This window comes from Glycine soja, chromosome 17 (assembly GCF_004193775.1).
Source record: "Glycine soja cultivar W05 chromosome 17, ASM419377v2, whole genome shotgun sequence".
Taxonomy (NCBI): Eukaryota; Viridiplantae; Streptophyta; class Magnoliopsida; order Fabales; family Fabaceae; genus Glycine; species Glycine soja.
The window spans coordinates 38,979,911-38,993,331 of NC_041018.1; the positions used below are offsets into that span (position 1 = coordinate 38,979,911).

At 30.9% G+C, this 13,421-nt stretch overlaps 1 protein-coding gene across 2 annotated transcripts; it reads right to left on the reverse strand.

The window, feature by feature from the left end:
• Nucleotides 1-58: 58 nt before the first annotated feature.
• LOC114393379 (CSC1-like protein RXW8) lies at nucleotides 59-8,924 on the reverse strand. Of its 2 annotated transcripts, XM_028354689.1 has the most exons (12): nucleotides 8,491-8,924; nucleotides 6,772-7,130; nucleotides 5,667-5,813; nucleotides 5,375-5,438; nucleotides 5,067-5,276; nucleotides 4,183-4,368; nucleotides 2,904-3,202; nucleotides 1,956-2,232; nucleotides 1,532-1,810; nucleotides 821-1,054; nucleotides 559-739; nucleotides 59-476 (listed from the first exon to the last, which is right to left on the reverse strand). In XM_028354689.1, the coding sequence occupies exons 2-12, from the start codon at nucleotides 7,047-7,049 to the stop codon at nucleotides 379-381; spliced, it is 2,253 nt and encodes a 750-aa protein (XP_028210490.1). In that variant the 5' UTR covers nucleotides 7,050-7,130; nucleotides 8,491-8,924; the 3' UTR covers nucleotides 59-378. The 2 variants fall into 2 exon arrangements, with proteins under 2 accessions (XP_028210490.1, XP_028210491.1); XM_028354690.1 differs by lacking the exon at nucleotides 6,772-7,130 and having other exon boundaries at nucleotides 8,491-8,920.
• Between the last annotated feature and the right edge of the window lie 4,497 nt (nucleotides 8,925-13,421).

The following is a 13,421-nucleotide window of genomic DNA, read 5'->3' on the forward strand; positions in this document are numbered from 1 at the left end:
GTTTGAAATTTGAACATATATAGAAAAGACTTGTAAAAGTTTTAACAAGGAGAAAAGATCAAGAAAAATCATAAACAAAATCATTAAAAAAGGATTCAGAGATCAATATAACTTAAGATGCAATATTACAACGTTGTTTGATTTATGTAAATGACCTCATTTACTGCAAAATTACTTGGATGGCATTGTTATCCTTACATGTCTATTCACATTTAATTGAAAATCATTTGAAAAACTATTTACAACTAAAAAAATTTAATGAACAATATATCAAGAGACTTTCATCTCCATCTATAATGGATCAATTGTTCATGCACCGGCACCTTTAGTGCACGTCATGATATTCTTATTCTTATTACAATGTACAATTCTGAGTATTCATTGCTTTACACCAAGTACGGATTTATCTGAACTCATACTCAATGTGCGTTGAATGGGCCGTGGTCTATCTTTTTGACTAATTTCATTTTCATTGCCTGAGTGAAAAGAAAACATTACTGAGTTATTAACATTATCTGGAAAGGGAAATCACTAGGATTGTATGAAAGAAAAGCAAACCTGTCTCCATATCTTCTGATGAAGATGGACCACTATCCTTGTCCTCGTGAAGACTGACACATTCGGGTTGGCTTGTGGTATGTGGCATTAAACTGGACTGGTTGTAGGCTGAACGCAAATGTTCATAAATTTCTTCCATCCTTCCACTGTGCCCATCTCTCCGATCCAAGTCAATAAGAATCTAAAGCAAGCTTAATTAGTTTTAAAGGGTTGAATGAAAGAAAAGGGGTGTGGATAGGGGCAGAGAGAAAGGGAGTTTTACCTGTGCTGAATTGCTCCTAAATACTGGGAGAAACCGTTGCCTACAATACTGGTGAAATAGAAGCGTACCAATCAGCAGAGGAATGGTGAATCCAGATGCAACTGATGAGCGTTTGAGTCCAAACACCCCTAGTGCGATAAGTTGAGAAAATAGCAACGAAAAAACCGTTGTGTTGTGAACAATGGGCCAGAACTGTCCCCCACTATCGTATTTTGTAATGTATACGTTGATAATCTGGAGAAAAAAATATATGTTAAACGAAGTTCTTTATGAAGGTTAATAATAAATCAAGGAATCACTAACATAGTGTTTAACTGAGAGAAATCGAGAGGATGGGAGGGATTATTTTGAAAATATTTTGTTTATTTCAAAATTTAAGAGGGTTGAGCAAGTTAACTCGTAGTTTTGAAATTCGTCCAATATTCGGGCTCCTAATTTGGCTCCCTTTAATATTGGGCGAATTTGCAACCAGTTCACTCACCTTCCCCAATAACTAATCACTCAAATCATAAAATTATTGTTAGGAAACAATCACTAATTTGTATGGCTAAGTCTATTAGATATTAACACCTAAAATAAAATATAACAAAAGAAACAAAAAACATCTCCATACACAAATTAGTTTAACTTTTATGCATAAAGGAAATAATTAAATGCAATAAACTCCATAATGAGAAAAATACAAGACAAATACATGATAGATTTACTGACCTGGTTTCGATAAACAAGGTAAGCAATGAAAAAGTAGACCAACAAGAAGGGCAACATTAGGGGTGCCAGAATAGCACAAGTGAACCCGAGGAATCCAAACAGTAAGATTCTTGGAACTTCTGTATGGTACGGAAAAGATAGGCTGCCATCCAGTGCATCTTCTTTAAGCCTGAGTATGAATCTCTGGAAAAGATTGCGTAGTAGAGGGAAAATTTGCATAACTTCAACTGCCAAACTTGCCCAGCCAGATGATAAAATGTAAGTTGTGAAGAAAGTAGCCTGCATACATCCAAGTGCATAAAAATCATTTCAACAATACAACAGGACAATACTCCATAACATATGTAATATCCAAAGAATAAGTCTAAATAAATGGTAAAAATTAAAAATTCACACTATTCTTGTAGGAATTAATATGTATCACCTGTGCTGGCACTGCCTTGGCAAGTTGGGCAGGCAGATCTGTTACGCTAGAAAAGACTGAGAGCTGACTGATAACAGAACCAGTAAATACATTAACAAAAAACACGTTCCAGATTGTGAAGTACAAGACTTTAAAACATGCACTCTTCTTCCTTGCACTGCGGGAAATAGAACCCTCCACAGCAGAAAATAATATCATCACGGGTGGAACTGCGCACAAAAATAAAACCAATATCACACTTGGCAGGTAACCAGTCACCACCTGATTCACAAATTTCCTGCAAAAAAAAAAGAGTCAATTGGTGAACTTTATAGCATTTTAAAGTTAATAAGTACCTACCTAACATTCCATATCCCATGACTGATTTCTCATTATATTAGCTTGCAATCATTTCAATTTTAACAAGAAAGCATGACATGTAAATGCAAATTTTTTGTATTACTTCTGTGAGAAATTATAAACTAAAAATAGGTAGAATAAAAGAACAACCAATGAGCAACTTGTAAGTGAATACCGACACTATCACTTCAGACAAGCAGCAGACATGATAATAACCTAAAGCTTGATAAAATATCAGATTTAAAAGCTTGGGAGTATTCCAAATAACTTTTTCTTTTCAAATACTCAGTTTATGAATAATTGGCCACTCAAGTGGTTACACATGAACCACTCTCTCGACATAATTCACTAGTTGAGTGCCTACTTGTTCCTAAACTACAATCATTTTCTTTTTGTAATTTTCACTAAAATCTTTATTGCTTATTAAAATGAAGTTGTACATTCATCAAGCAAACTAATGCACTAAGATTTGCATACAAATTATCATGCATAATTCTTTCTTTCAAAATCCTGATTCAAATAAATTGCAAAAAAAAAAGGAAAATGAGCCATTCCAAGAGTATAGAAGTCCATGACATTAGTCCCTTAATAGATGCAGCAACATCTTACTCTTTAAGTATCCCTGTCAGAAAAGGGAACATTTTCTGAAGTTTTTCTAGTTGAGTCAAGCCTTGTACAAATGTAACAGGGATAAGGAACACAAGCATGAAGGCAACCGAGGCCGCAAGTGTAGCTATCCTTCGGATCCAAAGTTGCCTATATGGTATGCAAATATTGGACCAATAAACATCATGTGGTTCAGGAGCTACATCTGTCACCCATAACATAGGATTTGATGTCTGCAGTACCTGTGCAGCCGTAAGAGCAGCATACCGACTTTTAAAGAACACAAAAGCAGAGGAACATTCCTGTATCAGAAATCCAAACATGAAGCACAAATTAGTGGACACAAAATTTGTTGACATCACACAACCTGGCATAATAAATAATGATAATAATACTATAAGCACACAGAATAACCTATAATGACACAACATAAATTTATTCCAACTATGACTGCTTCATGTGTGGCTGATACACAATAACACAAGTAGGATACATCACACATATTTGAATCTCCCAAGAAATTAAACTTGAGATAAAATCAGAACCAAAATAATAAGATTGAAAGAGGCACAAATCAATCCAACATATATACTGAACTTTCAAACACAAAAAACAAACATTTCATATATTTTTTACCATGTAGGCATGTACCACATCAATCAACCTAGTATAATTGTTCTTCTCAGAATGCTAATTTTTCCAGCTATTAAGTAGCAGCAAGAATGATTCTTTTATCTCTAGCACACCCCCACTGACAGAGGAATCATTTAGATAAGAAACATGGACAATGCAGACTCAGATTACCATGCAATCATGTTTATTTACTTACTTACGTTTGCATTTGCTCATATTGGATATTAGTTACAAATAATTGGTGCTGCAAAGACCTTACTCTAGCCCACTTGACAAAAAGGCTCCAAAACCATGTCAAGAACCAAGTCATTCACAAAGCTTAAACCATTAGGTGTCGCTTCAAGAATGATTTTTATATCACTAATGGACCTAAAAGAAGGCAACTACATCAATGATTATTTGTTCGTCCATGTCACACACTAGGAACTTTCTTATCAACATTCTCATTGAAAGGTAACATATAATACTTTTGATTTTGAGGCTTTGACAAATGTCTATAGGGAATTAGTTTCAATTAAAAATTCCCTGGTTTACATTGGGTACATGTCAAAGAATGTACCAGAGAGAATATGTTTAAGTTTACAAACATGGTATTTCAATGTCAAATCATGAAAAAGTTAGTGTTGCACGTTCTCACATGCAAAATTACCTTTTTTCCTGTATCTAAATGCAAGTCAGTGTTGCAAGTTCTCCCATGCGTACTACCCATTTCAGTAGAAATCTTCTTAAAAGAAATTGTTGGTGCTCCAGAACAGCAACATTGCATAAAACTAGGCTTACAAGTCCTTTCCATTGAAGCATCTCTAATTACCTTACACATATGTTCAGCATCATCCTGGGGGAAGAAGATTAAAATAAAGTATAAGTAGCTGTTCTGTCAACAAGAGTTGTAAAAGTTTATATTATTGAAATAAAGAACTCTAAATATTATAAAAAAAAAAACTATAGACTTGAATAGTTGAATGTCACAACAATATCTCCTTGTATACAAATCTTGGCATGTCTTGTGTGTCCACACATTCATCTTAACATGCTCTTTTTTTGCTACACCCACTTTTTCTCCTCTTGTCCCTTTAAAGCCCAACATTCATTGTCATAGAGTATAACTAGTATATATATATATATATATATATATATATATATATATATATATATATATATATCATAAAACCAGATGTAAAGTCAGGCATGTCAAAATGAGAAAGGAACTTCCATTTCTACTAAAGAGAATTCCGAAAATTTTAAAGTTCACTACAGAGAAAAAGATACAAATACCATACCGAATCTCCTAATAAAGATCGAGTTAGAAAATGAAAGAAATGTAAATAATCATTTCCATAATAAACATTTATATTGGTTATGTGCACCTTGAACCAAATAATCATCTTAGACAGACTACTGAAAAAACACAAATTGACAGTTATGACTTTACAAAGGAATAGTAGTCTAAGCAACAAACTTTACATAAATATAAAATTGGCAAACAGTATGATGCTTAACTGACAACAAAAAATTTAGAGTTAAGAAGCCCACCTTCAGTTTTTGAACTTTACCGGACTTATAAACCATTTGGTGCGACAAATATGTTGATGCATGGTAATATGAGAAGAATTTTTTCACAGTTTCACAGTAAGATTCTTCTGAAGACCAGGGAATTGATCGGACAAGAATTGTAAAATGGCTTGGATTTGGAGGTGATCCAATAATATGTAGTAGCCTCAAATTAGTAATACTCTTATATTCCTAAATATAAACACCAATAAATCAATATTTAAGAATTGGCATAGTAAAACTAAAAAGAGGTAGAGAAGTTTATCTTGTAGATAAATTCAGATCCTTACAAAGTAAAGAAGAGCACAAGCCGATAATGTTATGATGTATAGTGCAAGACAATGAGCCCAAAGCCTGATGACATTCAAAAGAATAAAACAACATATAAGTAACCATGAGGAGGAAAAGTCTAATGAAAAAGCAGATCCACATTTTTCTTTGAAAGCATTGTTCATTCCTGCTTATGAAACTTCAAGTAACCAAAGATACTCAATTGTATTTCTCAACTTGTAGAATTTATTGGCGGCTAGTTCTAATTAACATAATTTATACTCCAATTGAAAAATAAGATATAACTCATACCACTTTGATCCTTCTTTGACATTCTCAATGGTAAATACTTCCAGCGACTCCAAAGGTATATTCTTATACATTCTGTCCATTCCATGGTAATTTACAGGAAGCACCAGAATAGTGCATATGACAGCAGCAATGGAAAACACTCGAATACTGAAGGTGACAATGGCAACATTACAGTTAGTAATGCCACAAGATAGACAATCAAATTTCCTTTAGGCATAATTTTTATTTGATATGCTGTATGATGAACTGATTTTGATTTGAATAAAAAAATGGAGCTGAAACCAAACACATAAAAACCAAGGCATAACAAAAGCACTACATAAACTTTATAAAGGACAAAATGCCAGCTCACACTTAGCTTCATTAATTTATTTTGGTACTTCATGAGTAGTGGGTTACCTATATCAATTATATGTAGTCAACAGCAATCTTGCTTCTATCTCTGAGCACAAATCTCAATTCTTGTTATTGGCATATAAATTTTTAAGCAAATGCCTTCTTATGCAGGCACAAAACCATCAGTAAAGGTGATAGATGAATAGATGAACATTTGTCATGTTATATGATATCACACCACAAAATTTAATTAAAATAGATTTCAAGTATTTGTTCCATCTGACAGCATAATATGCAATCAAGTATGATTTTTAGATGAATGTTCTATTTCCTAGCTAGTTTCTTTGTTTAGATGCTCAAAAGAGTGATTTTCATGAGAATTTGTTTCTGAAATAAGGTAAAATCATTTACAAAATGATAACATTGAACAACACAATTTACATGTTAATTAAAACTGGCCAGAGAGGTTTTAATAGTGAACAATGCAGGTGAAATGCTATCAAATATATGCTCCTTACATGTACTTGTAGAGACATCAAGTGAATCTAGACTACAGAGAGTAGACTAAAAATATCCATTAGAACGACCTTAATAACATCTTCACTTCTACTTAACTAGGTATCTAAAATCTTGATAGTTGGTTGGCATCTGAAGTTTTCAGATTAAAAAATTAACAGATAAGAAAACAATTGACTCTAGCACATTGTGTTATTACTATAACATAAGGCACACAGATAAAACTATTCAAATCTTGGAAGGACTGAACAACCTGAAAACAAGTATCCTCACAAAAACCACAGCATCCAAGCCACCAATAGCCAATATCTCATCCTCAGATGTTTCCCATGCTTTCAATATCCAGCTAGGGGAGGGAACAAATCTTTCCAAGCAGAGATCAATGCGTCTTGAATGCTGAGAGGCTAGTCTCCTCCCAAAGTACACATTAACATTACTGGGTTGTTTTCTTAATACAGAATAAAATGAAAAGAGAACCACACACACAGCAATATTAATTCCAGCAGAAGTTAAAAGAGCAGCAATATCCATCCCTGCTCACTGTGCTTCAAAACTTGATGCATCTCATTACCCGAGAAGAAAGACATTTGAAATCCAAACCATACCCATCACCTGAAAGAGTATATATTCCAACAAATGTCTTCGTCAGAAATGTATTTCTTTGCACAAGTACGGGAATGCAACATTGAAAGATCTTCTCATTTAATTTGTTAAGGTCCAGCAGGATTTCTTTCTGTAACTATGTCATTTTTCACTATGCCACAATGGGCAACAGTACAGAGACCCAAAGGATTGAAGCGAAAAAAGGATAATTCACTTGAAAGTTTTAACAATAACAGACACACTAGCTGAGAGCTAAAAGAAGTGAAGTTAAAAGAACCAGAAACAAGAATAATTTACTTTGACATTCTACAGTCATGACTCATGAAGATATACACATGCCTAAAATTTATATCACAATATACAATGTTTCAGCATTAGGAAACAGTCCATCGTACAGCGTGAACTTGAGAGAGAAGAATTCAAAATAACAATAAATGCATCGATGATGACATTACATTGGCAACAACATTCTTACTCAATAATCAAATCCAAGTTATGGAGGATTCATCGAGAGCGCTATGCACAAGTATGCAGAGTCACTTGGCCTCAAGTTTCATTACCCTTTTCCAACTTCCCAACAGATACCATAAAAGTTCCATTCAGAATCACAATTAGTTGTAACTGATACTATTTGAACTGATTTAAAAATCACATTTCAACTCATTTTTTTTTAAAAAAAGACATTCGATTGTTTGAATTGATTTACAACTAAAATTCCATTGTTCTTCAGAACACAATAAAGAGTTAAAGACAAAATGAATTGATCTTATATCAGGTATTTTACTTAATTACCCTTATGACCTAACAAATAAGGGGAGAAGAAGTCAATTCTAGCAACTAGAACAAAATTAGATCAATTCACAAAATATTTTATCCCACACACACTCCTAAATGCTCAATTTAACTAATTAATATTCCAATATCAAATTCGAAAAACCCTACTTAGTTCCCCTGCTGGAGGAGATAAACTTGAATAGTGTGCAAAACTAAAACACAGGATTCAGAAGCCAAAAAAACAAAAAAGAGCAAAACCAGTTCAGTAAAATATCAACTCCGCTTATTAGTAAAATCAAACAAACTTAAGATTCTAGAGTTATCTATCTAAACAACAAGAACAGATTCACAATTTCACACACATCGCAAAACAGATTGAAACTAACACAGCTTTTAAACCAAAAACAATAAGCACAACAACAACAACAACAAAAAAATCCGAATCAAACAAAACTCCACAGCAACAAAAAAAAAAAAACGGAAACGGTTAACTATGAATGAATGGATGAAAGAGACAAAATCGAAACGATTCTAGAACAAACTAACAATCCGAGAACCGAATTAAAAGTCAAAAGAAGAAGGAGGCATAATGTACCAGCACAGGAATGCACAATTCGTCGACGAAGATCAATTTGCGAAGCAGTGATCAAAGAAGCGAGAAAATGCAGAATTATTTAAAAAGCAAACGAAGAAGGTTAGGTGACGCTTAAATGTCAAAACTAGCAGAGCAATGCTGCGAGTCTTGCTTCTACTTCACAACGACGCACGTTTAATATAAGGCAAAGGAATCGATTCCACAGCAACGAACCAAAAAGGAAACCCTAACTTTTGAGGTTTGTTTGGTTTTGTTTTTTCTCCTCTTCCCTTATTTTGTTTTCAGTCACAATACATTATTGATTCTTCTCTCTATCTCTGTATTTTTTCTTTCTCAGTTGCCTGGCCAGCGAACACGCAATTAGTTAAAGCGTAGACGTAATAATGATTGATCATAATCACAGAAAAGCCACGTTATAGTTATAAAATAACATAATCATCATAAGCATAAGCATATGGTGAGTTGGTGACAGGAACTTGTTTGGTTTGAAAGAAAAAGCAGGAGTAACGGATTCGCCACGTGGCGGACACCGAGGCGCCAACCTCTCAAGTGCGTGTGATGCATATTGTGTAACCGCTTGAACTGGCAAATTAGACCGTTTCGGATATGCTGCGTCCTGGACCATGACGCAGCGCTACGCCATCGCGATCGAGGAGCTGCCACGTGGACGTGATGTGAAAACATTGGCTTCTTGCTGCTGGCGTTGCTTAACAGTGTCGTGCCGACTTGTTGGGTAGAATTTTTTAATCGCTAACTAACGCTTTCTTTGCTCGGTTGCTGTGCGCCATAAACGCTTTTTTGGGCCCACTATTGAAGAAATTGGACTAAGTGGTTATATATATATATATATTAATCGTAGTATCTTCTAGTCTAAAAGTCCAACATGAATTGTTCGAGATGTTAAAATTTATTTTAAGTTAAATGATAATAAGTGTCTTAGGCACTAGTCAAGAAACTTCGAATATAATTTTTTTATTAGAAAACGTAAAATTATATTTTTTTTATGATATATACATTAAAAAAATAATTTTTTAATTAATATGTTTAGGATATTGACTAGTAAGATTTTTTATTTAAAGGGCTGGTTTCTTTTAACGAATGTTTTTATATATAAAAATTTAGAAATTTTATTTTTGGTTACATATTTAAACAACATGATTATCTCTCAATCATCATATTATATTATATTATATTGGTATTGAAAATAATAATTGGTGGAAAGGAGATGTGAATATGTCTAAATTGGACTTGGAGACAAATTTTTCTATATTTTATTTGTCAATTTATAACAAAAAGATTTAATAAAAAAAAACATGTGGAACACAATATTTGATGGATGGGTGATGGTGGGAACTGGGAAGTGTGGAGGAGATAGACTTGGATGGATTATTTGAGGACCCCTTTTCATACTTGCCTTTAAAACCATTTTATATTATGGGAAACAATATATTATGAATTCATTGAACGATATAAACCATTTATTCAGTGATTGGGTTGTTGAAAATCTAGGGAGATATGCTACAATTGTTTTCTACTTTAGTGTCGGCGTTAAGTCAAATATAATCAACCCATCTGTCTAAAATGTGCTTAAATTTCTTAAGCCCAAAACCACACCCTACCTTAAAGCTCGATTAGTCAAATATATCAACCCACGATAATATGTGCTTTCCTAACACGCAACCACCACGTATACCACTTGAAATAATAGGGTCATGTGATCGTTGGTGAATTTTTAATGAGTCCAAGTGGGGATGGAATGTGCAGAGTAGTATTACTATTTTGTCTATTTGATGCATGGAAATCAAAAATAGAATAAAAAAAGAGTATTTAAAGGCTGCAAATTGTTTCGGTTTGGAATTGACCATATAGTGATCCATTTTTGCCCTAGTATTGGATCAATTACCATTCATATCTTAAATATATGAAAATAAAAAATCAATTCACACTGATTAAGAAACTTAATTAATCATATTTAATTATATTAATTTTAACTAAGTAATATTTTTTTCTAATTTATTTTTTATTGAAACTTGATATTAAAAATAAAAAATTATTGAAATTAAAATCTCAATTAAATAAAAGATATTTTAAAGATAATAACAGGTTAAATGAATTAATTTTTTTATATTTAAGAAGAAGAAAAATGTGTTGGAGACAAAAAGGAATAAGTTGTAAGTATTGACTAAATTCCATATATTTAAGAACCTTAATATACGTTGATGAACACTAACTCGCACCTAGTAAAATTACTCTGATTATTCCATTAATATAGAGTATTATTATCCTCAAAAAGCACACCTAGTGCCAAGAATTTAGTCAACATCAAATTCCTATAAATACAATCAATATCATTGTACTCACCTTGCAAAAAAACTGAAAATGCCAACCTTATATATCTACAAAATGTACATGTGTCATATTACAAGTCTTATTAGAACTGGTAGATTTTTTTTTTATCATAAGCTTATCTCAGTCTTGCCAAACAGCTCACAACCCACAGGATAACTAAACTATAGATCTTGGTCCACTCAAGTGTTCATTACCATCAATGTTCACCTGGTAGCTTTTTTTTTTCTTTATCATTGGAATGTCTTTTTTACAAATTACAAGAACTCAATCATTTCTCACAATTTCAAAATAATATTTCCTCCTATTCTATTTATAAGATCCAGAATGAAAGTGGTAATAAAAAGTGTTACCTTTGGTCTTATACATAAGTAACATAGTAAAAATCATCAAGACAAAAAAAAGTGATGGTCACATTTAATATTAGCATAAATTTAGTATCTTTAAGTTTAAATGTTATAAGTGATGATTTCATATAATATTAAAACTCATAGTGTAATGAAAAATATCATTTGTTGCTTATACATACGACTAGAGCTAGTATTTTTTACTATTAACTACACTCTCAATTTTGTTATAATTGTCATCCTAAATTGTTTTAACACCAACCAAGAAAATTTAATAAATGGATGAAAGAGAATAATAATTTTACAAAATTAACTTTATGATCATTAATTTATTCTTAGTTTTTGTAGTCCATGCATTAAATATTATAAAGAATATATGTAAAAAAAATATTATTATATTAAAAAATTAAAATAATAATTAGTTTAAGGTAAGTTTTTTCTTCTTATATGATGATTATGGAATGAAGAGAATATTTTTCTTAATCCACATGAATTAGATAATTGAATCTTTAAATAGGACTGGAGGGAGTATTTTTTTAAAACAATGAAACAAAATTGTGGGAATAAATATAAATAAAAAAATTATTGAAACACAATTTTGCAAGAGATTATGGAAGCAAGAGTTCATTGATTTTTTCACTCAGTAATACAAAAAAATAAATATCAACCCAAATAATGCAATCCAAAAAAATATATTTCAACGATACAAAACATTATTCACGTTAAGAAATTGATTCCCCACGTGACCAGTGCTATTAATTTTTTACCTTGGTTTAAAAATCAGTTAAATGGGAAACCTATTTCTAAAGTAAGGTTTTTTATCCCTTGTTTAGAAATCGGATCCCAGGAAATCAATTTTTAAACTAGGTTTTTTTATAATAAAAAAAAAATCAAAATGAGAATTGAGTTTTTTTTTTATATTTTTTTTAAATTGTTTTCTATTTTTTTCTTACAGTTTTTTTAAATTTTTTTACTGTTTTTTTGTTTTACATTTTTATCTTACTAATTTATATATATTAATTTATAAAAAAATATAATTTATCTAGAATAACATTTAAGAAAAATGCATGTATTTACATACTCAATATACATGTAATTTAGTTAAATATTTACCAAAAAATATAATTTATCTAGAACAACATTTAAAAATACATATATTTAAATACTCAGTATAAATATAATTTAGCTAAATATTTATGAAAAATACATATATTTAAGTGATCTAATTCTTTTAGTTAAATCAATTAAATAAATATAACATGTTCAATTTTAATATAGAATCAATAAATAATGAAATTAATATTTTTAATTAATATTTTTAATTCTTAAATGTTGTACTTTTCTTCCTTAAAGAAATTTAGTGAATGATGTTGTTTTAACTTTTACTTCTATTTTTATTGATCTTTTGTGCTTAAATATATCTATGATATTAAAATTAAGAGAACTTAAAAGTAATAAAAACAAACAAAAAGAGGACTAATTAAATTTTATATATAATGAATAATTATACTTTTTTTACGCATGAATAATTACAATATAGTAAAATAAAAAAGTGATTTGAATTATATAAGGTAATAAAATAACATTGTAGTATTAAGAAAAAAAGTATAAAAATTATACAAAATCCCACTTAACAACTTATGAGTGTTTTTTTTTATATACTAGCATGTAGATAATTAAAAGGGGAAAAACAATTTAAAAAAACAAAAAAAAACTCAGTTCTCAATTAAAAAAAAAAGTCTAGTTTATAAATTGATTTCCCAGCAGGGAAACTGATTTCTAAACTAGCAAAAAAAACTTTAGTTTAAAAATCGATTCCTAAAGGAAAAAAAAAACTGTTCACATCAACAAATCAATGGCGTGAACAATATTTTATATTATTGGAATATTTTTTTTTTGGATTATATTATTTTAGATAAATATTTATTTTTATTATTATTTGGGTGAAAAATTCAGAGTTCATTGTAGTTACGATACTAAAAATTAGAGATGCCATCTTATGGATCTACAAAATGTTAAGGTGTTCATATTACAAGTTTTTTTTATTTTTAATTTTTATAACTGTTCGATTTTTTTATCTTAAGTTTGTCTTGGCCTTGCTAAAGAACTGACAATCAACAAAATGACTATTGACCTTGATCCAGTCAAGTTTTCATTCACATCGACTTTCACCATAGTCTTATCTTAATCTACAATACATTTTTTACACCTTATCACATTTCATATCAAAGACATCAG